Source organism: Saxophila tyrrhenica (genome assembly GCF_035928015.1).
Source record: "Saxophila tyrrhenica strain CCFEE 5935 chromosome Unknown scaffold_6, whole genome shotgun sequence".
Taxonomy (NCBI): domain Eukaryota; kingdom Fungi; phylum Ascomycota; class Dothideomycetes; order Mycosphaerellales; family Extremaceae; genus Saxophila; species Saxophila tyrrhenica.
In genome coordinates this window covers 774,066-801,499 of record NW_027041738.1, presented here as the reverse complement: position 1 = coordinate 801,499, position 27,434 = coordinate 774,066, and the positions used below count along the sequence as shown (strand labels likewise).

The 27,434-nt window shown below is 55.3% G+C and overlaps 13 protein-coding genes across 13 annotated transcripts; 5 read left to right on the top strand and 8 right to left on the bottom strand.

Moving 5' to 3' along the window:
- Positions 1 to 1,189: 1,189 nt before the first annotated feature.
- LTR77_004376 (uncharacterized protein) lies at positions 1,190 to 1,924 on the top strand (the record flags this gene model as incomplete). Its single annotated transcript, XM_064801630.1, has 1 exon — positions 1,190 to 1,924. The coding sequence occupies one exon, from the start codon at positions 1,190 to 1,192 to the stop codon at positions 1,922 to 1,924; it is 735 nt and encodes a 244-aa protein (XP_064660260.1).
- Positions 1,925 to 2,257: 333 nt separating this feature from the next.
- On the top strand, positions 2,258 to 3,722 carry LTR77_004375 (uncharacterized protein; the record flags this gene model as incomplete). The annotated part of the gene is made up of 3 exons (XM_064801629.1): positions 2,258 to 2,285; positions 2,497 to 3,138; positions 3,484 to 3,722. 3 exons carry the CDS (start codon positions 2,258 to 2,260, stop codon positions 3,720 to 3,722), a joined length of 909 nt encoding a protein of 302 aa, XP_064660259.1.
- A 55-nt stretch (positions 3,723 to 3,777) lies between these two features.
- LTR77_004374 (uncharacterized protein) lies at positions 3,778 to 5,382 on the bottom strand (the record flags this gene model as incomplete). Its single annotated transcript, XM_064801628.1, has 1 exon — positions 3,778 to 5,382. One exon carries the CDS (start codon positions 5,380 to 5,382, stop codon positions 3,778 to 3,780), a length of 1,605 nt encoding a protein of 534 aa, XP_064660258.1.
- A 551-nt stretch (positions 5,383 to 5,933) lies between these two features.
- On the bottom strand, positions 5,934 to 7,919 carry LTR77_004373 (uncharacterized protein; the record flags this gene model as incomplete). Its single annotated transcript, XM_064801627.1, has 1 exon — positions 5,934 to 7,919. The coding sequence occupies one exon, from the start codon at positions 7,917 to 7,919 to the stop codon at positions 5,934 to 5,936; it is 1,986 nt and encodes a 661-aa protein (XP_064660257.1).
- Positions 7,920 to 8,221: 302 nt separating this feature from the next.
- Positions 8,222 to 9,141, top strand: PEP12 (SNAP receptor; the record flags this gene model as incomplete). The annotated part of the gene is made up of 3 exons (XM_064801626.1): positions 8,222 to 8,252; positions 8,306 to 8,571; positions 8,629 to 9,141. 3 exons carry the CDS (start codon positions 8,222 to 8,224, stop codon positions 9,139 to 9,141), a joined length of 810 nt encoding a protein of 269 aa, XP_064660256.1.
- Positions 9,142 to 10,423: 1,282 nt separating this feature from the next.
- On the bottom strand, positions 10,424 to 12,474 carry LTR77_004371 (uncharacterized protein; the record flags this gene model as incomplete). The annotated part of the gene is made up of 2 exons (XM_064801625.1): positions 10,424 to 10,840; positions 10,891 to 12,474. 2 exons carry the CDS (start codon positions 12,472 to 12,474, stop codon positions 10,424 to 10,426), a joined length of 2,001 nt encoding a protein of 666 aa, XP_064660255.1.
- An 827-nt stretch (positions 12,475 to 13,301) lies between these two features.
- Positions 13,302 to 13,934, bottom strand: LTR77_004370 (uncharacterized protein; the record flags this gene model as incomplete). The annotated part of the gene is made up of 1 exon (XM_064801624.1): positions 13,302 to 13,934. The coding sequence occupies one exon, from the start codon at positions 13,932 to 13,934 to the stop codon at positions 13,302 to 13,304; it is 633 nt and encodes a 210-aa protein (XP_064660254.1).
- Positions 13,935 to 16,592: 2,658 nt separating this feature from the next.
- LTR77_004369 (uncharacterized protein) lies at positions 16,593 to 18,266 on the bottom strand (the record flags this gene model as incomplete). The annotated part of the gene is made up of 2 exons (XM_064801623.1): positions 16,593 to 17,421; positions 17,500 to 18,266. 2 exons carry the CDS (start codon positions 18,264 to 18,266, stop codon positions 16,593 to 16,595), a joined length of 1,596 nt encoding a protein of 531 aa, XP_064660253.1.
- A 174-nt stretch (positions 18,267 to 18,440) lies between these two features.
- Positions 18,441 to 19,722, top strand: LTR77_004368 (uncharacterized protein; the record flags this gene model as incomplete). The annotated part of the gene is made up of 2 exons (XM_064801622.1): positions 18,441 to 18,503; positions 18,565 to 19,722. 2 exons carry the CDS (start codon positions 18,441 to 18,443, stop codon positions 19,720 to 19,722), a joined length of 1,221 nt encoding a protein of 406 aa, XP_064660252.1.
- Positions 19,723 to 20,634: 912 nt separating this feature from the next.
- LTR77_004367 (uncharacterized protein) lies at positions 20,635 to 21,702 on the bottom strand (the record flags this gene model as incomplete). Its single annotated transcript, XM_064801621.1, has 1 exon — positions 20,635 to 21,702. The coding sequence occupies one exon, from the start codon at positions 21,700 to 21,702 to the stop codon at positions 20,635 to 20,637; it is 1,068 nt and encodes a 355-aa protein (XP_064660251.1).
- Positions 21,703 to 22,418: 716 nt separating this feature from the next.
- On the bottom strand, positions 22,419 to 24,376 carry KEX1 (Cell death protease; the record flags this gene model as incomplete). Its single annotated transcript, XM_064801620.1, has 2 exons — positions 22,419 to 23,768; positions 23,825 to 24,376. The coding sequence occupies 2 exons, from the start codon at positions 24,374 to 24,376 to the stop codon at positions 22,419 to 22,421; spliced, it is 1,902 nt and encodes a 633-aa protein (XP_064660250.1).
- A 364-nt stretch (positions 24,377 to 24,740) lies between these two features.
- Positions 24,741 to 26,591, top strand: RAD52 (DNA repair protein rad52; the record flags this gene model as incomplete). The annotated part of the gene is made up of 2 exons (XM_064801619.1): positions 24,741 to 24,748; positions 24,797 to 26,591. The coding sequence occupies 2 exons, from the start codon at positions 24,741 to 24,743 to the stop codon at positions 26,589 to 26,591; spliced, it is 1,803 nt and encodes a 600-aa protein (XP_064660249.1).
- Positions 26,592 to 26,749: 158 nt separating this feature from the next.
- LTR77_004364 (uncharacterized protein) lies at positions 26,750 to 27,313 on the bottom strand (the record flags this gene model as incomplete). The annotated part of the gene is made up of 1 exon (XM_064801618.1): positions 26,750 to 27,313. One exon carries the CDS (start codon positions 27,311 to 27,313, stop codon positions 26,750 to 26,752), a length of 564 nt encoding a protein of 187 aa, XP_064660248.1.
- Positions 27,314 to 27,434: the final 121 nt, after the last annotated feature.

Below are 27,434 nucleotides of genomic sequence, written 5' to 3'. Positions count from 1 at the left end.
GCCATCTCGTCAGGCTCTGCAGCATGGGCTCCGTGTCGGGATAAACGCGTACGAGCGGAGTCCTGGATACCAAACACAGAGACTACTGGCTATCCGGCTTGAGGCTTGAGAGTGAATACGACATGGTAAACATCCCGGCGCGCTGGCTGCTCCAACTCCGTGGATATGCCCGCCGAGTGACATGGTATATCGCAGTCCTGGAGAACGACATTACTTCGGAATATGTGTTTGCTAGCGCATCTCACGACGTTCTCATCCACAAGCAGCAGATGCTGTGTCGCTGTTGCTAACGACAATGTGAACGCAGTGAGTTTGTTGTAGGTGTTCTGAAAGCTCGTGGACTCTGAATGCTTCTCCATTCGTCTTCGCTCTCTCCAGCCGACAGTGACGACAGCCCTGGATACTGCTGCACATGGATCGTCTGCTGGACAGTTGTTTGCTAACGTGTCACGGAGCTGTCATTCTATGGCAAAGCCATGCGGTCAAGGACACGTGCACGCCAGCAATCACACCATGACTCCATCATTCAACAGGGACCTATATATCCTACGAGGCCGGCCAAGCTTCAGGCTCTTCATACATACAATCCCTCCTAACCTCTAGTCACATCAAAACCATCCAGAACTTCCAGCACCCTGCAACACCAAGCACGACCACATCAAGCACCAACACATCAAGCACTAGCACACCAAGCACTAACGAACGAAGTATAGCAACGATGTCCGAGGAAGGTCGAGGCCGAAAGGGAAAGGGGCGAGCCACCGACGACCCAGCTGGCCAGTCTCGCCGCTCGGGCTCTGCTGCATCTGACGCCTCCACCTCGACCGTCCGACGAGCAGACTCAAGAGCCAGTACCCTTCGGCAGGCCTCGTCACCTGAGAGAGGCGGTCTCGGCGATGTGGATGCTTACGCTGAGAAACTTCTTGCGATGATGAGAATAGAAGAGGACAAGGAAAACAACCTCCCGAGCCGCATCCAAGAGATTCGCGACCGAGCCAGGACGATGCCAAAGAGAAGCACGATCAAGGGCCCAACCAAGCATATCGCTGCGCTCAAAGACTATTTCAACGAGCACAATTTTTAGCTCACTGTCGACGAAGAGGAAGCACTTTTCTTTAGTGCTGTTTCTCCTACGGATGCTGATCTCCAGGAACTTCTTGTCTATGCCATGAATGCGGTGGTCGAAGCCATGAAAGCTCATAGGAGGTTGCTCGAGGAGAAAGGCGTCGGCAAGGAAGTATTGGATCGTGCAAAGGATCTTGAGTACTACGACCTGGACAACTTGACTGAACGAGAAGACGTCATATCATGGTTCTACTTGCTGGACGATGATCTCGAAGACTTTGACGTCACTGAAAGCACACGGCCTACCTTGGCGATGCTCGGCCTTCTCAAGTGTAAAATCGAGACCTTCGACGTCGATCGGAAGCCGAACGTGCTCGGAGAGCCTAGACGTCATGAGATCCTACGCAAATGGATCGACGGGTGGTGTAGAACATTTGTGACACATCATCCACTGAAGCTGTACCAGCCTCATTTCACCCGTGCGGACATCAATTACGCCGCCGTGTACGCGAAGCTTCAGTATAATGAGGCGCTGCTGACCTATCAGGAGCTATGGCAGGAGTGTCTGAAGGCTGATATGATTGATGTCGAGGCGACGTACCACGGGGACCGCAGCTATCCTCCTCCCAACCTTCTAATTGAAAAGCTATTGAACCCACAGGATCTCGTCGACTTCAATAAGTTCGATGATGAAACCTTGAAGAGTTTAGATTGGAGGGTCGTGGATTTTGAAGACGCCAAAGCAGCAGAAGAGCGAAAGAACTTCAGGTACTCCATTGCGGTCTTTGCTCACAATACCAGGACCATCGAGGCTTGGACCATTTCCCTGCAGGACGCCCAGGATTCCTTCCCAGGCTGAATATAGCCTAAGCAGTGACGGTGAGAATTGCCGTTGGTAGGTGAAAGGCCAGGTCTCTTTGACTGATTTTTTGATTTTCGTGCTGCTTTGCTTCTCTTCGAGCGGCAGTGTACCCTTTTGCCGAATGGTCAGGGCAGTGTAAGTAGCTAGATTCCACTACATTTAGGTCACGGAATGGTACTTTTCTTACTTCAGAAGCTTTTACTACTCCCACCGCCCATCTCTCAACGTCAACGCGCAACCTCTCAGCGGTCTTGTCACAACATCAACCCTAGTCAGAAAAGGGACAGAGAGACGTGCTCGACTTCTGCGATGACTCCGTCCTGAGTCGATATGACTGAATGGACGAGGGAAATCAAGGGTATGTTTGCCGCGTGGTACAATAGCTGATCGGCGCCTCCAGGGAATTAATTTAACTTAGAATTTAGTTTAGAATACCTATACACTGACCTGCTCCACAGATTGTAGCGTAACGCAAGGAAGATGTGCTTGAGAGCCCATCCCCCAGCTTCTTACACACACAGACTGCGCTCTAGCGTTATATCCCTACAAAGATGACTGACCGAGAACAGGGTCGAGAATCGCGAGAAGTTCCGAGGGACAACAAGAGCACGCTTACACCGCCCCGACACTTTCTCACCCAAGACACACGAGGCAGACAGCCGCTGCATGCAAGAGAGGACCTGCAAGACTACGACTTTGGAAGAAAGTCGTCATTGGTGCCTCGTCCAGATCATATCCACAACAGCCCATCTTCAAGCATCGGATGTCGCCCAAGCTCTGCTCGACGTTTCCGGTCTCCGTATCAGCGTCAGATGACTTCCGGCTGCGGATCGCTTTTGTCGGGCTCCAGGTCCTGTCTCACCTGCACCAGCTCCAGCAACCGATTCTTCTTCATCCCTTCCAGGAATCACTCGCAATGGAGAGGCAGTTCTTCGAAGGGCAGAAATGGAGTGTGCGAGAACTGCAGTTCAATCTTGAGTATGCTCTCGAATTCGCTGATCAACACCTCGCCCAATGGAGAGGTTTTCTGCATTCGAAGTTTCCTTCTAGACATGAAATAATCGACCTCAGCAACTCCATCGAAGCCGAAGAAGCCATTGCCGAAGATAGCATCCTCCCGAAACGAGTCCGACCAATGGACTTGACAAAGATCAAAGTCGAGCTGCCGGCAACGATCGCTCTGCTCGGCATCGTGCAGAATCGGATCAAGCGTAAGTTACAGATCGAGCAACAAGCACTGATGTCAGAACAGCAGAGGCGTGAGGACCTCGAAAGATGAATCAAGTCTCCAGACCGACTGTTTTCAAAGATCGAACGTATACCCGTAAAGCTACACCAGCCGCAGTTCACCCAAAGCGACCTCAACTGGGCAGCTGTCTTGGCCAAACGAAGGCGAGATGATCTGTTGAGCCAGTACGCGTTACTGTGGGCGAAGATCGAACAGCAAGGCTTAGCAGGGCACGCGGTCAATGAAGGCTGTTCGAACCTGGCACAGCTCCAAGCACGTTGAAACCACGATGAGGAGTCCACGGTACTGGGTGAGTTCGCTGACGCAGACCTCTACACCTATGACTGGGAGCCGCAAGATCGATCGTTCATTGTCACTACTTCTGACGGTAGAGGCATGCTTATCGATCCACCCAATGATGAAGACGAAGCGCGGGTGCAGCAGAAGTGGAGGTGGTCTATTGCCGTTGTTGCGCAGACTGCTCACGCTGTTGAGACTGAGTATGCGCAGCTGACGAAGGTGTTTGAGGATGCCGTGGAGAAGGGCAAAGGCAGAGCGCGTGGATGAACGATTCTGGTATCTGTCTATGAAAATATGTGTACATCTCCTTGATCAGCTACATTCAACAACACCCCTTCTTGTCGTCGTCGCTGTCCTCATCCTCGTCCTTGGCAGCAGGCTTGCGGCCAGCCTCAGGATCTGTAGAGTTATCCATGTCCTTCCACAGCGCAGTAGCCTGCTTATCGAGCACGCGCATGAGCGAGTTCGACTTCAGATTGTCCGGGATCTCGACCTGAGGCATAGCGAATTCCGGCTTCTTCTCTTTCTTCTCCTCCGCCTTCTCTGGCGTCGAAGCTTGCTCAGACTCCTCCTTTGCTGCGGTAGTATCGACCTTGCCCTTCCCAACCACGAGCGTCGCTGAGCCCGGAACAACCTTAGCCTCTTCGGCAGTCTGCATCGCGTCCAGCTCCTGCTCCCTGCCACCCACTATCGTCAGCAGCGTCTGCACAAACAGCTCCTTCATGTATGCGAAGCTGAAGCCTTCCGTAAGCTTGGCTACTACATCGCAAATGGCCGGGTCGAAGTCGATCTTGCTGTTCTTCTCCAGCTTCTTCTTCCAGTACTCGCAGTAGAGGATGCGCTCGTCGTAGCCGGGAATCTTGAAGTGGTACTTGCGGTCGAACCTGCTCGGGCGCTTGGAGATGCCGGGATCGAGGCGGTCGAGGTGGTTTGTAGAGCCGACCATCAGGATGCCGTTGTTGTCTTCCAGACCATCGACTTCGTTCAAGAAATAAGAGCGAATCTTGTCCTTCACCAGGCTGTCCAGATCCTCGAAAACGAGCATGCACGGAGCCAACACCCGAGCCCTCTCGAAGATCTCTCGGATGCTGTACTCTTCTCCCGGGCAGTTGGTCGTGAACGTCTTGACGTACAGACTGGCGACTGGTGGAGAGCGCTTGTCGAGAGCGTTCATGAGTGCCTTGATGCTGATCGTCTTTCCGCAGCCGGGAGTACCATGCAGGATGATGCCACGCTTCCACGGCACGGCATACTCCTCGTAGATTGAGCGGCTGTCGAAGAAGTTCTGCACGTCTGAGACCAAGGTGTCCTTCGTCGCTGGATCCATGATCACGTCGTCCCACTTGCTGTTCTGCACCGCTTTCCAGAGATGCTTGTTCTTGTCCCACTCGCCGGAGTCAAAGACGTAGATCTCATCATGAAGCTCGCTGGTCCACTTCGAAGCAGCAAGTAGGAGCGAGTCGACCCACGCAGAGTGCCCGGCAGCATCGATCTCAGCTTTAGGACTTAAGATGTAGTAGTTCTTTGTCCCTCTGCCGAAGAACTCATCCCGCCACCTCGCTTCATAGAAGTTGAACTCCTGCCCATCATACCTGCCATCATAGAATCCGAAGCCGACCCTTTCGCCCAGACTGCCTTGGCCTTGCTCCAGACGGGTCGCCGGTGGAGTGTAGGTTCTCTGTGCGAGGAAGTTGTCGCCCTCGGTGCGCAGTCTTGTCTCGAGACTCCCTGCCTCTGCGAAGCCAAGCAAGTCGCAGTCAGGCGCGCTGATGGTCGTGACATGGGCGTCTGGATGTTTCTCACGAATGGAGATGGTGACGGCGAGGTCGGTGTTCACACGATCAGCTGAACAATGCTTTTTGAAGTCGTTGTAGACCTCATCGAAGCCGCCGAGCGGACGTTTTGAGTTGCCATTGTAGTGGCCCATGGCGTAAATCCGGTGTCGAGCTTGTCACTGAGACCTTGACGAAGAGTTCACGTGAAGCTCATGAAGAAGCAACGAGGAAGAAAAGGCTGTTGAGGCAGACGAAGATGGAAAGAATTCAATGCTCGAGAAAGGTTGAGACGACGTTGCAAGTACTTATAGCCTTGAACATTTCTTGAAAGTAAATAGCTGCATGCATGAATCGGTGCAGGCAACAGCTGCGGCTTTGAGTCAGAAGCTTGACTGCAGGAGCCTGGAGCAGGATGCTGCAGGGCAGCGGCTTCAAAAGCTACTACGTTGTAGAGTCTCGTAATGTCAATGGTCGACATTCATGCGGTCTCTCAGTTGATGCGGCTCGATGCTCTCTGCTGAAGTGTGGCAGTGCTCACGCTTTCCTCATTCGGCATCGCGGTGAGCTTAGCCTCGGCTTAGCTCTGCTTCCCACCCCTGCCAGGTTGGAGGCCGCCTCTTGCAGGCTCCATCGATGTGCACAAGCTGGCGCCGGCAGCGTCCTTCAATGTTGATGTGGATCTGATTGAAATCTCGAATGCTGTTCACGGCACCGCCGCCTGCTGCCCTCTCCCCACCAGATCCTTCGCCTCTCGCAGTTCCTTCTTAGTCACGCCGACAGAGCTGGCATACTCGCCGAACACAAGGACCACTTCTTCCAGGCCTTGCTTCAGCGCACCCACCAGCTCTTCCACCTCGACGACCTTGCGATCGCTGTCGGTGAAGTACACATCTGTCCTGTCTGGCGCCGTGCTCTGAACGAAAGTCTCAATAGCCTTGATCGTCTCAACGTACGTCCTGATGATCAGCGCAACCGACTTTGCAACCTGCCCATAGTCGTCTTCCTTGAGCGAGCAAGAGCAAAGCGTACTGAGAGCATGCGAGGCGTGCATGATGGTGATTCTCTTAGAGTATGGCGTGCCAAAGATAACACCTTTAACCTGGTTTGCGAAAGTCGACCTGAATGGTTCGCCAATGGGAGATTTGAGGAGCTCGGTAATCCAGCCTGGCGCATTCTGCCTAATGTTGAGGCGCGCTTGAGCGTCTTTGTTAAGCATATGATCTGTGCTCCATTCGATAGCCTGTCTTGCCCGCGGCGCGAGTGGACTGTCATTGCCTGGATGCTGGCCTACGGACTTGGCCATTTTCCCAACAGTATGGACGAGATCTGTCGACGGCTTGGTCCAGACATCGCCATTCTGCACGGTGCGATCTGCTATCCTCGGTAGACCGAAGTTTTGAAGTTGCTGTGGAGCTGGTTGCTGAGTCGAGCTGGCAGTCGCTTGGGCCGGTGCTTGAGCATCTTTGATCCGGGCCTGAACTGCTGTGATCTCATCCAGGCACAACTTGCTGATCTGCGTCCATGTACTGCCACCGGCACGGTCAACTTCTGCGTAGATCGTTTTCCGCCGAATGTCGAACTGAGCACAAATGACGCTCAGCTCCCAGAACGCGAAGGCTTTTGGTGTCTCCTTCTTGCTACTCAGCCCAGAGATCAAGCTTTCGTTCGGATCCTTGCTCTTTTCGCCAGTGGCAACCAGACCAGTGAGTGGCTCGGTCTCGGTCTTTCCAAGAGGTGGTTGCGCTACGTAGATGGTGAAGGCCGCACTGCTGAGCTCCCACAATAACACCAGCATGCCAGAGGAAGTGCAACATTGCCAAACAAGCCAAGGCATGTGCGACAATCCAGTCGGTCGCGTCTGCGTGGCCAGTCTGGAAAAGAGCGTATGCGCACTTGCGTAGAAGTAAGGCCAGATGAGAGAACGGAGGAAGACGAAGTAGAGCGGGATGGTGAAAGCCAGGCCTGGCAGGACGAGCCTCGCGGTCCTGGTCAGAATTGTGGGGAGATAATCTCGGAGCTCGTTGATGGAGGCAGGTACGACCGAGGCGGGCTGCTGGGTTTGCGTGGGGGCTGTCTTCTTGCTCGCAGACATAGGAACTCGATCGTAGTCCTTGCTGAGGTGTACCGCCGTCTGCGCGACGGCCAGGCAGTAGAAGAGTGCTCTTAAGAAGATTGGGTTCTCGTTCACGAGCGACCATTCACCCTCACGGCCCTCGTCCACCCACCCCAGATGTGCCGTCTTTTCCCGCGACCATATGTACACCTCGCCGAAGAAGAAGGCACTGTAGAGGTACCATCCAAGTGTGTGTAGCCCCTTCCATCGCAGGATGTTGGTGTAGATGCTGCTCGCCGGAAATGAGGTTATGAGCTCTCCGCAGTGCAAGTTGGCCACGCGGACGATGAAGACCGCTAAGCAAGACAGGAATAAGAGCACTGCTCTGATGCCCGTGGCCGAGATGGGGTTCCAGATCCAGAGCAGACCTGGGGAGTGCATGAGGATGCTTTCGATGTAGCATACCGCGAAGACGAGGGCTGCCGCATAGCTGAAGCGGCGGTGGAGGGCAGGAGTGAGGAAGTCTCTGTATGGTCGTACTCTTTTTGAGGGTGCTGAAGGTGCGTTCGTGGCTGTCGTGGATCGAGGCGCGAAGACGTTGCCGGGATTGAAAGTCGCTGTTTGGGTGGTTGCCATGATGGGTAGGGTGGAAACTCGAAGGGAGTAGATGTGTCTTGACTATGGCAACATGGTGGGTTGGTTTGCGAGTTCAAATGAGTGACAAAGTTGGGTTGAAAAGGTGTTGCTAAGGTGAATGATTTATGTTTGGGCGGAGTCGCGATCGCGGTCATATGAAAAGTCTTGGCGCGTCAACCGATCGTCATGCGGCGGTGCAGGAGACATCATGTTTGAGCATCCTATCTCTCGACCACTTCTCACAACGACTCGTCTTCTCGCCTGACTGCTTTACACCTCTACGCGACTCTCTCGCCACCGCCATGTCCTTCAACGACTCCTCCAACCTCGAATGTACATCTCCCCTTCCCCCGGCCACAGCTACCGCTTGCTAACACCCCTCCCAGCACAACCCACAACATGGCGACGTCAGGACGACCCCGAGTACGCCGATGACCCCGAGTTCCAGCGCTACACGACCGACCTCAGCGACAAGCTCTTCTCCCTCACCTCCAACATCGGCAAGCTCGCCAGCCAGGTAGGGCTGCTTGGCACGCGCAGGGAGACGGATCGCGTAAGAGAGAGGGTGCAGGATCTATTACAGGACACCGGCGATGGGTTCAAGGACGTCGGGGAGGGGCTGAAGAAGGTGCAGGCATGGCATGACCTGGGGGTAGGTTTACTGGCAACGAGAAGCAGGGCGGGCGCAGGCTGACCAGAACCCGCACAGCCATCGCAGAAGTACACCCAAGGCAAGCTCAACCAGGAGTTCAAGGCCTCCCTCACCGAGTTCCAATCCCTCCAGCGACAAGCACTCGACAAGCAGCGAGCGGCGAGGTCAGCGCTTGAGCAAGAGCAGGAAGGCAGCCTCAGCCCACAGGCATCACAGCAGCAGCAGCAACAGCTCCTACAACAGCAGCCGGTATTAGCCGACCAGTCCGAAGTCAACTTCAACGAGACGCTCATCGTCGAGCGAGAATCGGAGATCCGAAACATCGAGCAGTCGGTGGGCGAGCTGAACGAGCTGTTTAGAGATGTGGCGCACATGGTTCATGAGCAAGGGCAGAGTTTGGACATCATCAGTGAGAACGTGACGCAGACGAGAGACGATACAAGGAACGCAGACCAGCAGTTGCGGACTGCGAGCCGGCATCAGAAGAGTGCGAGAGGGAAGGCGTGCTGTTTGCTGATTATACTGGTGATAGTGCTGGCAGTGGTGATATTGGCTGTTGTTGTGGGATGAGGTATGCATATGTGACAGAAGACTTGTACAGCTTATCGCTCTCAAACCAAGACTCCAGCGCCTCTGTGGCTCCACATACCGCATGTCCTAGCAATACCGTTCGCACCACAACACCTCTTTTTCTCACCCTCCGTTTCCGGAATAACCTTAGAGGCGCCTCAAGCGCCATCATCCGCTCGAAGCTCAGCCACGCCTCAGAAGATTGCATCAACGCGTTCCAACCCCATCGACTCATTCGCCGTCACATCCAAGCCCCGTTCCGACCCTTGCTATCCTGCCTCTCACTCCGAACACGCCAGCGCCGTCGCCGTCGCCTGCTGATCCATCACAGTCTTCCGCCCATGGAAGCACACCGGTCCATGCCCAAAGACGCCATTCATGAGCGGGACAGCTGCGGTGGTCATGGCGCATCCCGCGCAGTCGACTGTTTGTGTCGCTGTGTTCGCTGGCAGCGTGATCGTGCAGCCGAAGGACATTGTCGAGGTGACGGTGGTCATGCAGGGACTGGATGAAGTTGTGGCATGGACGCTCGCGAGGGAGGCGAATGTCGCCAAGATGGTTGCTGAGATGTGCATTGTTGCGGCTTGCTTCTCCGTTGATGCTAGTCGCGTTACGCCTAAATCGATACGTGAAATGCTTGTTGATCTTGGAGAGTTCGAGAGGGAAGCATGGAAGCAAGGAGGGATTGAAAACGCACTTGCCTTGCATCCTTCACGTTTTATAAAAGTGGAAGGGTTCATGAGCGTCCAGGTCCACCGTGACTTTGCTTACGACCAATCTCGGGCGCGACAAAAGTCAGCCCGCCTATTTTCAGAAACTCAACCACGCTTGACCGCTTGGACGCTTTCCATGGCATGGTTTCATGCTCTCTGAAGGAGCAGCAGGATCGGGTAGGATGAGTTGATGCTTTTCGACAGAGAAAGCCTGGCGCAAAGCTAACGGACCGGGCCCTCGGGACGCGCCGCTAGCTCAAGGCGAAGAACAACCGGAAGGACTGCGATTCGCAAGATCTGACAACACCGTCGATGAGAACGATCGATAGGCGGCAATCGATTCCACATCTCTCGCCTCGGTCGATCTCTGCAGAAGGCATCACTCGCACCTCGTGAATGCGAACGGCAAACCTCTCGAATGCATACTTGGCTGGAAAAGACGTGGAGCGAACTTCAACCCATCAACTACTGGCCACGTGGTGGGGAGAGGAGACGCAGAGAACAGAATAAATATGCTGTAGCGACTGATACGCACGACCCTCCTCCTTCAATCTGATATCTACCCTTCTCTACTTCTCGGACTTGGACTCGTACTCATGCTCCGCCTTGTCAGAACCAGAATCCAACCCTGAGCTGGTACCAGTCTCGATGCCGTTGCTCACCCGCAGGTCTTCCGCACCAAGTAGTACCTGTGGCGCGTACGCCCGATCGCCTTCCGCACGACGCTCGACAGGGACCAGCACATCGAGGAAGCGCGGGAGGAGGAACGCAGCGATGATGGTGAGCAGCACCAAGTGCGCGACGGTGAAGCCCCAGATCTCCAGCGAGCCGGAGCGGTCTGGCGTGAAAGACGGGTAGGAGAACGAGAAGATGATGCCGAGGATGGGCGCTGCGACGTAGCGGAGGAGCACCCCCCAGACGGGTGGGATGGACCAGGCCTTGCCAGTGGCGACGGTGACGTTGAGATCACGGGCGAGTTGGTTGCCCTGTTGAGATGAGTTAGCAGAATTCTGACGTCAGACTCACGTCGGCTTACCGAGTAGAAGAACAGCCACCAGGCTCGGTTGAGGAACTTGTTCTTGCCGAAGAAGCGCGGTGCCCGCGAATCTGGGTCTTTGGCAAGCAACAGCGCCGTGATGGTGCAGACGATGAATATGCCGAACCCCACCCCGGCCCCCGCTGACGGGCTAACTGAATGTGCGATCGCACATCCGAGGACGAGGCCGCCCAGGTAGCCAGAGTTGTATACAGCGAACGACGGGAGGCCCACTTGCCCGGCGACATCGGCCCAGCGGTAGACGGTTGTCGAGCCATAGCACTCGCAGAAGGCGGCGAACAGCAGAGCGATGTTGTTGGCCCAGCGATCTGTGGCGTTGAGGAGATCGTATCCGAACTCGGTGCAAAACATGAAGGACATCAAGCAGGAGACCACGGTGCACACGGAGGCCACGGTGACGTGCTTGTACCTGCGGCCGTACTCGCTGTCACAGATAATGGTGACCAGACCATCAAGCATAGCATAGGAAGAGCTGATGCCAAGGAGGATCAGCGTCAAGAAGAAGATGATGGCGAAGAACGGAGCTCCTGGCATCTGATCGATAGCGACGGGGTAGGTCAAGAAGCCGAGAGAGTACGTTCCGAGAGGCTCCGTGCTGTCTGAAGGCATCATATCCAGGTATCCGACGATGCCAAAGGCAATGAAGGCGGCAGTGACCTCGTAGAGTGCATTGCTGGTACAGATGATGAGGGAGTCCTGCACGGCGCTTGCGAATTGACTGTTATAGCTTGCGTACGCTGTGAAGTACCCGAAGCCGACGCCGGTCGAATAGAAGACTTGACCGGTAGCGTCCTGCCATATCTGGCCAGAGGCGAGCTTTTCCGAGTGCCACTCGCCGAAGTAGAGCTTGATGCCGCGGCCGGCGTTCTCCAGTGAGACACCTCGACCAAGAAGGATGATTGTCATTATAATGGGTAGGCCGATGGTGAGGTACACGACTCTTCCTGTGATGGAGACGCCCTTATGGATGCATAGCCAGACGATCAGCCAGGAGAGAATGGTCCAGCCGATGAGCTCGCCAGAGACGCCTGTGTTGGGATAGGATGAGTAGCTCTGGACGCTGCCGCCGCTGATGACCCCCGGAATCGACTCTCGGTTTATGACGACATCGTTGTAGAAGAAATCTTCGGCTCTTCCTGTCCAGGCGAACGGCGAGCTCTGGAACGAGCTGCGGAAGTAGACCCATACCCACGACAGCATGGGAACGTAGTAGACGCAGACGATGTAGCCGGTGAAGACCATACCCAAGCCGACGCCACGGAGGCGCTTATCGAGCGCATTGAAGGCGTTGACCGTTCCGCTGCGGTGCGCTTGACCGATGGAGATCTCCAGGATGAGCACCGGGATGGCCAGGCACGTGATGGCGATGAGGTATGGAATGAACCATTGCAGACCGCTATTGTTGTACACCTGCGACGGGTAACGCAGCATGTTGCCGAATCCCATCGCTCCGCCCATCGAGGCCAGCAGGAAGGACGTGCGGGAGGGCCATTGTGCGCGGCCGTCCTCTGAGTAGGCCGGCGGCGGGAACATGGCATTCTTGACTTTGTTAAGGGTGTTCATCTTGGAAGAGTTGGGCGCTCTGAGCGCTGTCGTGGCGATAAACGTTGGTCGAGTGTTCACTGCAGAATCATGTGGATCGACTGGACTCAGTGGGGATCGAGGCGGCTATAACAGCTCACGAGGGGATGCACACCCTCCAAGAGGCGATGCAGCTATCTTATTATCGAGCCGGGTTGCCTCTTGGGACCAAGAATGGATTTGTGCCATTATCAATTCGCCCAGGGCTGAGTGACGTGCGCTCATGTAGGGTGCTTCCTATCGTGCTTGGGTGGAAGTGCGGGCAGAGGCTCTGTGTGGTGCCAACCCGGGCTCCCAAGGTCCATGAATCTTGGTCCTTGATACCCTGCCATCCTGCAGCATCGAGCGGCCTTCAAACAGGTAGCTGGGCGGTCCAAGCCAGAAGACGGTTGTTGCAGGTAGTCCATCGGCGTTATTTTCGCCAGTTCCATGGTGGTTGGCTTTAGTTCCGGGGAGTTGGCGTGTTCCGCGAAGGAAGAAGGACCGCAAGATTTAGTTGAGGCGGTCTTGGATGGCTTGGCCTTCGGATGTGGGCTTCCGTGCTGCTCTCCTTCGCCCGCTGAGCCTCCATCCCTACCTTATCTTTCTTGACCAAAGACTCCGAGGATCGAAGGCGTCCTCTTTTTGGTCACGCGACAGCCAATAGGAGATGGGTGTGCCGTTCAGGTCCCGTGGGGACTTGCTCAAGACGTCACGTGATAGAGCGAATCGAGCCTTACTTTCACTCCTCTACACTTCTCTGTCTATGACATTGCGCCTGTAGTCAGCTTCTCAGCCTTGCTCCAGTCTCAACTCACCATCCACGCGTGCTACTGTGATCCTCGAGAGCTCGCTGGGGACGGCCGCACAATGACACCGCCGGGCGCATTCGGATCATCTTCACCTCTTACCTCGAAACCAAGAGCCAGTTTCAAGTAGTACGCCTTCGCCTGCGTGGTCTGCAGAAAGATAGCCGCGCTCTCACTGTCTGCGACTGCCCCAGCACGTTTGACCAGCTGGCCACCGATGCCTTTGCTTTGATACTTGCGGTCGACACCCAGCAGATCAATCATCAGGTTCGACTGCTCTTGAAGGATCTTCTGACGGTCGCTGGCCTGCTCAACAAGCGCTTTCTTCAGCTCCTGGTGGTGGTCGTCCGTCAGCGGGACCAACGTGCAGATCCCGTCTCTCTTCCCAAGGTGAGCGTTCTCAGGGCGGTAAAGATGTAGTGTGAGTACTCCGATGACGGTCGCCTCTTCGACAGCTACCAGGATGGTATAGGCAGGGGACTGAATAGCTGAGGTATAGACTTTAGTCCACCAGTCGCGTATAGTCGGTGTGTCCGGGAAGATGAAGTTGAGAAAAGCGTCTGCATCGTATGCGCGCGGTATGATCATGGTCATCGAGTCGATATCCGCAGTGACGGCCTCTCGAATGACTATATCGTCTAGTAGTGTCGCCATGTTCTTCGTTGTGCTGCCTTGATTGGGGTTCAACAAGCTGACACTTGCCGATAAGCGTGCTTCGAGGAGAAAGAATGGTCGGATCCGGCATCGTCCTGGCTGCGATGGTGCGTTAGCTCGTTCAACTACGGTGAGTCTTTGCCGCTTCCGTCCACGGCAGCGGCATGACTCTCTTGGATGTTTGGTGCAGAACTCGGACGAAGAGGGACGGCGGGGTTATGTCAGCCTGGTCTCTTTGTCGAAGAAGCTGGGCCAACGTGTCCACCAAGAGGGCGCCGAGCTGTTCAACGTGTTATGTGGTCGTAGCGCCATTCTTGATGGCCGTGAATGCCGCATTGCGAGGGTCACGACACCTCGTAATAGTATCTGGACAGAGGCGCTGCAGTCTTCTGCTAAGCAGAGCGCGGCTATGCCATGAGAATCGGAACGACTAGTATGGCGGCAAGCACTCGCAGATCCCATGCGCCTTGTGTGGCGGTCAATTGTAATCTCTGTCCAGTCCAGAGCAGATTGAGGATTGTGTCGAGTGAATGCGCCCTTCTCAAGGTTGAAGGAGACCAACAGCAACAGTGAGGCTCCACTTGCTCTGTCAGACTCCTTTCTTCCTGTGACGAGCGTGCCATGATCCATTCGTCGAGTGATGGGAAGCAAAGGTACTCGAGTGTCTCTAGAACGTCCTAGTGTCCCACGAGGGGGTCGGAGATTGAAGTCGAAGGACTGGGCCAGGTGTGTATTCCTCTCGGTGTAGTCTGCAGGATCATAGGAGGCCAGGCCAGGAAAGCTCTCATGTGAACGCCGTCGAATTCGCCTGTGTCTCCACAGACCGAACACAGTGTCAATGCGGGCTGCCGACATCGCGCGCAAACGGATCGGAGACGGCGACGATCTTCGCAGGCAGGTGTTTCTGTGGCCACGAGCCGCTGCACGTCACACATCCTCAACCCGTCCTCTCTTTATTTCGCCTCCATCATCCAAGCTCTTTCTGTCCACGAAGTAACATCCCGGTCACGTTTTTGGCGAGGGAGGTAGACCGGCTGGCTATAGATGTAAAGACTACGTGATGAGGCAAACCGGAAGCCGAAGAACATCAGCGCGCAGCGCGCATGTGAAAGTCGCGTGACGTCGTGTCGCGTTGAAGCTGCAGTAAACAATGGTTGAGGTGTGCTGCTGGCGCTGTCGCTGTCGCTAGGTGCTGGCATGGAGACGGTCGATGGACGATTCGTGAGGATAGCGAGCGATGAGCCTTATCGTAGTGAACTTCAGGCATCCTGGTGAAGCTGAAGCCTGGGTCGAGTTTCCTCCCGACTGCTCTCAAGACTAGAGTGGATGGAGTAGAGAGCGAGTTACCAGAGTGCACCGCTTCCAGCAGAGCACAGTACTGAGAGATGAAAGTCTACATCTGCTGTCAGCATTTGGAGCCGCCTGGAGCAGGCACAAATGAACGTCCGTGGCGCTTGTTGATCCTTGCGAAAGCCCCTGCCTGCGCTTACGCCTGCCGGCGCGAGCTTTGATCAGTCGGGAACGTGAGGTCCAAAGGCGGAGAGCGTTGTATCGGACTGGCTGCATTCCAGCGTGTATCCCGGGATAGTGGCAATCGCGTATGTGTTTCTTGTTGCCGGCGATGATACTTGTTGTCGAACTGGGAACGTCTTGCGCGGTTTGCGTCGTCTTTGAGGACGCGTGTTGACGTGGAAAGTTGCCGCCGGGATGTGCGGCCCGCTGCCGTCTGAGCTAACCCCATCTAGCAGGAAGAGATGCGCAGGGCATGTGATGGTAGAGGTATGAGGCTCGGTGCAGTCTTCGTACTTGAAAGTGCCGGTGGCGGATTAGACGACGACGTTTGATCAGGGAACCATCGGGTCGGACTGGAATCATTACGTGGAACCCATGCATTTACAAGCTACATATGTCTGTATTTCCAGCGAGCCTTTCAGAGCCACACCGCTGCACTAGCGTTGCTCAGAAGTTGAGACCTTGTCCATGCCTTCCAGAGCAGCACCGCCGCAGGAGCGTTGTTCGAGAGGCGCCTGTGACCGACGGCGATCATGCCCATCATCACCTGAGTAGTAATGGGCAGGTGGCCTCGCAAACCCCCTCAGCGCCGCGCAAGAGCAACATCACAGTGCTCGTACGACAATACCGCCTCCTTGTGGTAGCAGTACCACTGACGTAGCAGAAGGCGCCTTTGGAGGGTGCCACTCGGAGTACCCTCGTGAGAAATGTGTAGTCCGACGAGAGCAACCCGAGGGCACCAGCACCCCTTCGCCTCTCGTCCACGATACCGCACGGCAGGGCCAGTAGCATCGTGGACGGAGACTTGGTGATCCCATCCCCACGTGACTCTCAGTGGGAGAATTTGTCTGTCCTTGACCAGCAGGTCTGCTAACACATGGTCTTGCTCCTTCGAAAGTCTAGCGGCAGCCTGCTGCTTGCAGAAGAGCTCAAATGTGGAGCTTAGTCATGCTCCAATTTTCTTTGACATCGTCCAAAGGCACGAAAGAGAATCGTGATTCCATTCATCTGGTGTCGTGTTGCACAATTCCCAAGGGAACTCGTAGAAGCGCTGTCCGGTTGCTGGGTTTGTGTACAGTCTGTACCGCAATGTTAGTATGACGTGTCCGTTCCAGGGGAGCAATCTTGAGCGAGAACAAGTTGTACCTACTTCATTACTGGGTGCGGAGGGGCTGGGCGCGGAGAAGGGCTTGGGTCAACGTGAAACTCCGGGCGAGCGTTGACATTGATATTGGGCCCTCCTGAGCTCATTGCAGGCCGAATACCTGGCCGATTCAATGAATCGTTCCCAACTCGTTGATTGCTGCAGCTTGGCTCAGCAGGATGTTTCGGTCGAGCGTTGACGTTGTTGTTGAGCCCTGCCGAGGTCGAAGGAGGCTGGAGCTCCAGGCGGTTGTTCCGGTTGTTGCCGTCTGGTAGCTTGACGTTTCTCGGGTCAGCATGATGTTCCGGCCGAGCGCTGACGTTGTTGTTCTGCGCTGCCGTATTGGCGGCTGGCTGGAACTCTGGTCGTTTCAGGGTGTTGTTGTTCATCTGTGCGCCTGAGCTAGACGCATTATCTGGCCGAGCGTTGAAGTTGTTGCCGTTGTTCCTGAAGTGGCTTGGATTGCCTATGCTGAGATCCGAGCCGCGCATACGAGCACCACCATACCTGTTGCGACCCTCTGGTCCCTCAAGCACGGTAATGCCCGACTCTGCATCGGAAGTCCCAGTGTACTCCACATGGTGACCTCTGAGCGTGGGGCGCAAACTGCCATCCCGATTTCCGAAATTGGTCGAGCTGCAGCTCTCTGATCCGATATGTGTGCGACCTTGCGCATTGCGGATATGCCTTTGCTGGTCATGCCGATTGCGGCTGTCTGCGTTTGTTTCGTCGGCGAGCTGGGCCTGGATTCTTCTGAGCTTGAGCTCTGCTGCCTGCTGTTGCAAAAGCTTTTGTTCTTCCAAGGAATCCGTGCCGCGGCAAGCTGGGCGCCTGCGGTTATCCTCATCTTCGCGGTTGTCTCAGTAAGATCCGCGGGTTTCCGCACGACGAGATGCTGCGGCATCTGACCAGTTTGCATAGCTGTTTGTGGGTGCGGCCATGCTCTGATACGACTGTTGACCCATGCTCTGAGGCGGTTGGGCCATGCCTTGCTGCGGGGACTGGCCCATGCCTTGCTGGGGCGGCGGTTGACCATACTGATTTGCTTGAGAAGCAGCTTTCAACGCTCCCAGCTGGGCACGGCGTTTCCGTTGCTTTGTCGAGTTCTTGTTCGTGCTCAACGTAAGCGGCGGCGGTGGTGGCGGAAGAGGCGCGCCTCCCATGTTGCCGCTGAAAAAGTGCAAGCCGTGGTTCGATGGCACCTGACTTGGCACAAAGTTGTACGTAATTGGCACGAAATTCTGCGGTGTGAAGTTTGCAGGCTGATAAGCCGGATTAACTGGGTATGGTTGCGCGAAAGGAATGTGCTGCATGCTCGGCATAAATTGATACCCCTGCTGCGTTTGCTGGTTTTGCTGGTAGGTCTGCTGCTGTTGCTGGTAGGCTGTTCTTTTCCTTTCTCTTGCCAGGTTGGCAGCCTTGGATGCTTGGAACTCTGCGATTGTCGTCCTCGTTGGGTCGCAGGTCAAGTAAGGTGGTGCAGTGCGGCGACGATTCTTCTCGAAGCACCGAGTGCATTGTTGCGGGTATCGGGCGTTCATATCACACTGCGACACGAGGTAGGTCAGCTTTCGTGTCTTCTCTGGGTCCCCTTCTGCATGATCGTGATGGCCGCTTACGTCATGGTTGCCTTCAGCCGTGCATGGATAGCACACGGCGGCCCTTGGACGCGTCATTGTGCTTGAATGCGTGAAGGTGAGAACTGTGTGGACTGAGGTGAAGGAGTTTCGGTCAGAGGCTGCTAGCGGTGTAGTGACGTTGCTCAGATGGTCCCGCTAGCGCGTTTTCGATACTGATATCGCTTCGTCTCTCTGCGTCATCCATGTTCTTCCTCTCACCAAGCAGACACCATGGCGCCCAACGGATATTACACGGCCGTGTGCTATCCTTGCACGGTTAAAGGCAAGCATGAGGTAAGTCTGCTACTAGATGGAAGCAATAGAAGGGGAGCTTATGAGCTGACTCACGTCGTAGTGCGACCTGGTGCGAAAGTACCCGGAGCCTTGCACCTCATGCGCCAGGCAGAATGCCCTGCGTCCGACAGGGATGGCCAAGATCACATGCGACAGAACAAGAATGACAATGGAAGAATACCAGCGCACCTTGACTGCGGACAAGCAGAAGTCAGCTCTGGCGCAACAAGCCAGCGCCCAAATGGCGACCTACCCGGTAAATCACGTCCAGGCACAGGGCCCGAACAGCTTCGTCTTACCGTACAACCCTGCGCAAGCGCACATGCTCAATCCAATGGCCGGTATGTTCAACATCAACCCAGTGGCCGGCATATTCAATTTCAACCCAATGGCTCCGGTTCCATACCCAATGTACAGCTTCCTCGCAGGTGGAGGAATATTACAAATGCCGCTCATGCCGCCCACGAAGAGTCGCAGCGCAAAGAAGCATCACAATCGCAACAGAAGAGTCAAGGAGACGAAGCAAATGGAGGAGGCAATGTTCTCGCGCCGAGCAGAAACCCGCGAATCCAGTGAGGGCAGCGAGGAAGAATCGCGCAAGCGCAAGACTGCCGAGCGCGAACGTGAAAAAATCCGAGAGGAGCTGGCCCAGATCACCGACACGCGCGACATGCTGAATTCTCGATCGATGGAGCTTGTTGAAGAGCTCAGGAAGAAAAAAGAGGGGCATGAGCGAGAGCGCGGATGGCGCGAGGGCAATGCTTCGCGTTTGGTGGACCCTAGGTCTCATCTGCCGCACTTCAAGACCGAGCGAGATGGCAATGCGGCGCCCAATGCCCCAATTGGCCAAGGGTCAATCGTCCGGCCCGTTCAGGAAGGCCCTCTCATGCTTGCTGGGCCATGGCCATCTGCGGGTGGTGCACCTGAGAATCGTCCTTCAGCCTCTGCGACAGGCCTCGGATCATCGAACAACATGATCGAGCGGCCGAATGCCGAAATCTTCCCGAATCTCCCGGGACTGGGCATCGTGGTCCATCAGCCAAATCACCAGAACTTCCCGACTGTTCCTGTACTGGAGAACCGTGTTGCTATAACCAATAAGCCGAATTGTGAGGGCTTCCCGATAGAAATTCGACCGGGTGGAGGGGCTGGCGCAGTCGAAAGGCCGAACTGTGAAGACTTCGCCGAGGAGAACCATGGCCTACCAAATCCGACATGACATCGAGAGCAATTGCCATCATTGTGAGCGGCGGGTACGTTGGTGTTGTTACCGGACATCAATGTTGTGTATGCTGCCTCTTTCGGGGTGACTGCGGCGGTACTGTCTGCAGAGAATGGGGGCGTGCTGTCTACGGACGGTATGAGGCCGAGCGGAGGCTTGTGATGGTAGCTTTGACTGCGTAGCAACATTCCGTCTCTTCCTGCGCGACTCTCTTGCCTTCTCGTGACCTCCGTTTCTCTTCTGTCGTGAACTGTGATGCATTTGCTGATTGCCAATGATCTTACCGCCTGCGCAGTGGACATGGGTCGCGGAAGACAGTGGAACGGACTGTGAAGTGCGGAGGTTGTGACAAGCGTTGGAGCTAGGACAATGGTCCGAGCCGTTTCATCTCGTCCCGGCAGATCCGAAAGGAATGCTCCTCCCGCTGCTACAACCAGCTCAGAGCTATACATGCTCCATGATATGAGATTCTATGACCTCCGAACCTGCTGCTTCAAGGTGAGCCGGTAGCGCATTTCCAGCGTTGCTGTGATGATTGACTGATCGTAGGCAAGGCGGTTCCTTCTGTCGAAAGATCTCATAGGGTCCTCGTTGGTTCTGTCCCCTTCCCTGCTGCATCATCCTCAAACCCAAGGCTCGTGAGCAGCATACTCTAGTGTAGTTTGGGTCACGGAGACTGCTACTCCTTCTGGTGGTCTGCCGTTCCACCTGAAAGACTCGCATTCCTGAATAGCAGCTCAGCCTGACGATACAGTCGTGGAGATTTTCTTCGGACAGGACAACGGTACGAGAATGATCGGGCTCGAGGAGAAGGCATGCCATCTTGGTGAGATGAGAATCGTGAGGACAGCTACATAAAGCTATCACTCGGCCTCCCTCTATCGATTTTCTGTCCGCCGTTCAATTAGATCAACGCTTCCTCGGCGGCAGAAACACGTTCAATATCCTCCGCGGAATCTTCTTGAACCTCACGCCCTCCCACAGCCCCACCACCTCCCCGTCCTGCAGTACATACACATCCCCCTCCAGTATGCTGCTGTCGCTCGGCATCGGCTTCATGTGGACGTAGTTCTGGATGTCTGCACCCGGATAAGGATTGAAGCGCGGCGTGATCTTCATCCCGTCGAAGCCGTGCGAGATATAAGCGTTCTTCTTGATGTCCTCATCAGCCGTGTTGCAAACGAAGCCAGAGACGTGGCAGGAAGCGTCGAGGTAGTATGGACCGAGACAGTCTTCCGCCGGATCTGTCTGCAGAGCGAGCTTTGAGGTAGCCTCCAATGCCTTCATGTCGCACACCACTTCCGCCATGTTCTGATACTTTGGCCCGTAGTCCACGAAAGATCGGAAGAGGTCATATGCCTTCTTCGTATGCATGAGCTGCACGTCTCCCGAAGCTTCCGTCTGAGCCCTGGTCCACAGGTTGGCGATCTTGCTCTTCAACAGACCAGCCTGACTGCTCCACTCCGCCAGCCAGTTGTAGTAGAACTCAAACTCGATCGTACACTCAGCCAGATCTTCGACTTTCTTCCCATCGGGCTTGATCTTGCGGAAGGTGCAGTGGGTGGTGGCGTCGATGATGTCGCCACAACTGTTCTCGGGAACGACCAGATTAACCTCCATCTCCAGCCATTGTCCCTCCGGAGGCTGTGGCTCCAGCGCGATGTAGGTCTTGGTCACCTCCATGTGACCCACGTTGATACCTGGCGCCTCTGCATCCTTGCCGCGGTAAGCTCGCCAAATGTACTCACCCACCACGGCAGCCATGTCAGCGTAGTGTCCTGACGAGACCAGCGCAGCGCCGTTGCAGATGTGCTGGTCGATGGTGGGCCATAGCTTTGGATCGCCGAGGTTGGAGCGGATGAGAACTCTGGCAGTGGTTGCTGTGAATTCCTCTTCTACGACCTGCTGGCAGGAGGGCGAGAGGTACTTCAGGACTTTCAATGTCGTGGTTGCTGCGACGGTGGCGGTATGAGACATGACGAAGTCAGCAGGGAGTAGAGGAATAGTGCTTGCTGTGTTGATGACCGTAAACTTGCTTGAAGGAGAATGAGAAGAAGAATGATGATGGTGAAGCAGTGTTGGGGCGTGATGTCGAAGCAGCTTTATGGGAACGTGAACTGTACTTATCCTGATTCTCTATTCCTTGGTGACAGCTATACTTGGTACTGGGTATGATCATCTGTTGACAGCATTTTCAGCCGACGTTAAATCTCGGAGGATGATGGGGGCCAGAGTTGATTGAAGAGGTGAAGTACGAAGCTGGAAAATGCTCCGATGTTGCACTCGGCGGGCAGTCGGCGCCGATGTTTCCTGATTGGCCAAAGGGTAGAGATGCTCAGTGTGCGACGCCGTCTAGATGGGATTCACTGAAGACGGTAGGCGATGAATCGAACTGGTTGTGCTGACTTGTCTCGCTGGATGAGACGTTCACCATCGCCTAACAAGATGGACGTCTCCCCATACGTACCTTATCTCACCTCTCCAAAAACCCAACATTCAACATCCAAACCACACCCATGGCACTGAGCACGATCTCGACGGGGCGAAGCGTGTGAGGGAGTGGGAAGCACGAATGCGAGCCCTGCCAGTGGTCTTCTCGCACCGGCAACAGAGTCTCGTACATTGGTGCTACAGTCGCTCAGCAGATAGAAACGCCTCCCAGAATGCATACCAAATCTCCAAGCGCTGTCAAATCATGTTACATGCCCATTGGCTCGCCCGCCTCCTCTCACCTCCTCTTCCTCGTCATCGGCAAGCGCATATCGATCCTTCCCGCCAGGCCCAAGATCGTCCAGTTCAGCTTCATCAAACTCTCTCGCAGCCTCGACATCTCTTCTTTCCCTCGCTCTACCGCCGTCACCATCATTATATGGCTCATCGGTTCGTACACCCTTGTAGCCTGCCCGTCTCCTTCGAGATCGCCAGATAAAGATACCCCAAGCACCCGCAGCGACGATGACAACAGCCAGAGCGGCCTCGCCAGATCTTTGATAAGCAGCCCACGTCGCTGCGTCAAGCTTATCCTTCTCCTCTTCCGTAGCCGGCTCGGTGGTCTTTGGCGGCGAAGGCTCCTTTGGTGGACGCGGCGGCTTGGGCTGTGATGGAGGCTTAGGCCTTACAGGTGTGTTGTCCTCGCCATCGATATGGCTGTCTCCAGCAGGACTGCCTACTTCTGCATAATCGACACCCATGACTCTGGTCAGCATGTCTGCCGCCCGCGCAGGATAGTCGAAGGGTACCATGTGGGACGAATCGTAGAAGCGGACGTAGGTAAGGTTGCGCGCAGTCTGCCATTGGCCTGCTGGTTGGCCATCAAAGGTCCAATCTCGTTTGGCCGTGCTCTTCATGCCGGTGTCCCCATTCCACTTGAGGTTGTCGATTATATTCTCGGTTCCAATGTGGTTGCAGATGAAGTCTTTGTCGCCAGAGAATAGCACGATGGGCATCTGCTCCAGCAGACCTGGCAGCAAAGTTTTGGCAGGCTTGCTGTGGGTAGCGCTGAACGCGTGATTAACCTGATTGTTGCATTCCGTCCAACCAGTCTTTTTGTCGGGACTGATGTTCAATGCTCTGGTCACATCGTCGCGGCGGAGATACGGCGTGACGTACTTGAGGTCCGGAGGCCAAGTCATGCCACAACTGGGATATTCGTCTTTGAGGCGAACATCATAAACGTTGTAGCACTTGTTGTCCGAGGTTTTGAGATCGCGATTCATGCCCATCATGACCAGTTCGCAAGCTCCGGTGTCGACTTTGTCCTTGCCGCCGTCATCCAGTGCCTTTTGACACTTCTCAAACTGGGCCTTCGCATTGTCATCGGCTTCACTACCCTCCTTCAACATCCCGGACTCATAGCCAAACGGAATGTAGGACTTGTACTGATCCTCTCCAGAGATCCAGCCGTTGCCTATTATCAAACCCTTCAGATTCCACGCGCCAATCAGCTTGGCTTTGTTGAACGAAGTATTTCGGTTGCGCATGAGGATGTGCGAGGCGATGTAGGGAATGTGCTGTCCAGCGTAGGACTCTCCAGCCAGGTACAGCTACATCACCACCGTTAGCAAGCGTCCAACAACCTTACAGCAATGGACTATCTTACATCGTCATCAGCGTAATCTGGGAAGATGGCGAACCACTTCTCGAGGAATGTAATCATCTGATCCGCCATCTCGTCCAGCTCATGCACAAGCGCATTGCCATCCACAAAGCTGAAGCCAGTAGCTACAGGATTGTCGATGAACAGCACGTTGGCGAACTGATCCCAACTGCCATTGTTCAGCCGCAAGTTCCCTCCCTCTTCCACCCTGTACGGCCCAATCTCCATCAATGCACCATCCATACTGCTGCATCCTGGCCCGCCATTGAACCATATCACGGTCCGTCTCTTGCTCCCGATATGCCGGTTCTGGAAGTGCCAGAAGAAGAGATTGCCATGGTGCTCGGGCGTAACCTCAATATGGCCAGCATGCATCTTCAGAAGAGGCTCGGGGGCGCCAGGCAGGGAGGACACGTAGAAGTCTGCCGCGGAATGCCCTTCCGCGGAGACCTTGGGTATCCATAGCAGGCCGAGCAATGTTATGGCAGCAAAGAAGACGGGAGACCATGGGTTGGCTATGCGCCGCCGAAAGGGCGGACATCGTGTATGCGGCATTGAGATGAAGGTCGAGGGGGTGTCGGGGGAGTAGTACTATCGCGCCAGCATCGAGGCAAGAACAGATGACCATTAAACGATCGCAGAGCGCCAGTGTTATCTCATCGTGTCCCAGCGTGTAGTGTTTTGTGGTCGGCCAACTCGCTCGAGGCTTACGTTGCCCTCTATTGACACCTCACCTGGACCTTGCTGGACATCAAAGACGATCACGTGCATGATCACGAGACCAGGCGTCAGCTTTTGCCAAGACCTCGCCGCGTCGCGTCATCCGCCGGCGCTTTCCCAGCTCAACGACAACACTATCACCACATCCTCTATTCGCGCTCTGAATCACCAACCCCACCAGATGCGATAACAACACAGAATGCCTTTGTAAGCCGAGAAAGAAGTATGCGTTCGCATTGTACTGATACCGGGCAGACCAGGCGACCAGCACAAACCGACACCCGCGACGACGAACCCATTCCTCGAGCAGAAGCAACACATCACCGAGTATAGCGCAGCTGAGATCGCCACCCTCCAATACCACCTCAACAAGCAGCTAGGCCCGGAATATGTCTCGACACGTCCCGGAGCTGGCGGCGGCAAGGTCCACTACTTGGCAGCGGAGAAGGCGATAAACTTGGCCAACGAGGTGTTTGGCTTCAATGGCTGGAGCAGTAGCATTCAGAACGTGCAGATTGACTTTGTGGACGAGCATCCGCAGTCGGGCAAGATCAGTCTAGGACTCAGCACAATAGTGCGCGTGACGATACGGGATGGGACATTTCACGAGGATATGGGCTACGGCCACATCGAAAACTGCAAAGGCAAGGCGGCTGCTTTTGAGAAAGCAAAGAAGGAAGCTGTGACTGATGCGATGAAGAGGGCGCTGAGGAACTTTGGCAACGTGCTGGGAAACTGTCTGTACGACAAAGACTACCTGCAGAGGGTTCAGAAGATCAAAGTGCAGCCGAGTCGATGGGATGCAGACAAGAATCTCCACCGGCATCCGGACTTTGCGCCTATCAAGCAGGAATCGGCAACTGGAGGTGGCGTTCAGCAGAGAGCAGCGCAGCAGAGACATCCCAGCGCGCAAAGCAACAACTCGTTTGGATCTGGGGTGGAGATGGAAGACGACTTCGGCGGCAATGCTTTCGACGAGACTGACTTTGATCATGCGGATGGCATTACAATGGACGACGTTACGATGGAGACACCAGATAAGAGCGCAGCAACTGGGCCAGCCCATGCAAGTGAACAGCAACAAGGAGTGTCAAGAATGCATTCGATGCCACAGAGGCGACCCCCGAACGTCCAGGCCGCCCAGCCGATTCAGGCCCCACAGACGGCACAACGGCCACAAGGAGCGCAAAGACCAGAGGCCAACGCTCCTCAAGGCCCACCTCCAGCTCGTATGCCGCCTCCTCAGCAACCGGTGAATCATCCACACACCGGCCAGGCTCCTGCACCTCCTCCGCCCAACAGAGACAGCAAGGCCTCAAAGTCAAACTCATCGTCAGTGACAGCAGCGGCAGATACTGCATCGACACCGGAGGATTTCCCCATGTCTGACGCGTTTTCCGCTCCACGGATGCCACCCCCTGGCAACCCAGAAGGTTTCGTGACTGGCCGGAGTGCAGAACTGCTGAACCAGCCTGCAGGATCGCGGCCTCCAAATGTCACCAAGGCACAGCCCTTCAACCCGCACGTCGAGGCGACAACGATACGCCGGACACCAGGACTCAATCCGGGTAAGAGTGCGCCAATCACAAGATCCACGATACAGCAGCAGAACCAGAACGGCGACGGTCAGCAGACTCAAGCAAGGCAGCATCCAGGGATTGCTGCAGGACCACCATACCAGCAGCGGCCACAGAGCCCCGCGCCACCTCATGCCAATGGATTGAATGGTGCCACCACTCCAGTCCGCGCGAACTTCGTCAACCCATCAGCAGATACGAGTCGGCGGATTGGCATGCCCGGCGGTATGCAAAACCGCGGAGGATACAAGCCGCCAACCAGCGTAAACAGTCCAGCTGGTGGTGCGCTTGGCGGGGGTGTCAAGAGGGCACCGTTGACAGACGTGAGCAATCTCCAGATGCAGCAGACGGATGGTCCAGCCGATCCGAAGAAGCCAAAGCTTGACCACCCAGAGAAGGCGATGAACGAGGCTGTCGGTGGAGAGCAGCACCAAACGACCGACGCTTCTGCGGCAGCGGTGTCTGCGCAGTAGTGCTTTGCTTTTTGCTTGACGACGGCGATCATGAATAACAGCGATTTGCTTTTTGCTGCGTTCAGCCGGATGAAGAAGGGATGTCACCTGCTGGGGCATTCCATAGAAGAGGCACACTGGCTTCATTGGCACATATGTCAAACCTCTGTCTGCATCTCTTAGCCGTCCTTGGATTTCCGTGCATTAGGTAGGCCAACAAAATCCTCCATTTCGCCAGTGCCTTTGACGCTCTTGGAGCTTCGGCTCGTCGCGTTACTCTCGGTTTGTCCTCCCTTTCGCACACCATCTTCGTCCTCTCCAAGTAAGGTAGAGATCAGCTTCACCTTCGCCTTCGCATCCTTCAGTCGGTCGTCAAATTCGGACACAGCATCCTCTGAGTTATCCGTCGCGATCGTCTCCGGGTCCGTGAGGTCCTTGAGCCTTCGCACATGCTTCTTCACTCTGTCAGTGGCATGGATTTTCACGCCTTGGGCCTCGCCACCTTCCGGAACCGGGCCCGCCAGACGAGCATCCCAGATACTCGCTCTACCGGCTAATCTGCCCATTTCTAAGAACTTCTCAAAGCCTTTCTCCGTGCCGAAGACTCGTCCTTCGAGACGGCCGGCTCGTGCTCCATCGGAGAGGCCGAGCTGGTAGCCTTCCGTGTGGTATTGCTGTTCCAGGGAGAGGAGAGAGTCGAATGGGTCGTCTGATGAGTTTGGCTGGCTTCTAGGGTCGTTCATAGTTGATGTTACCTGTCTGTCCACCTGTCTCGCCGCTGGTGGGAGACTCGGATTTTGATCTATCACAAGTGAGGTCGAAGAAATGGTCTTGGCAAGGCAAATCTCGGATTCTTCCCACGAC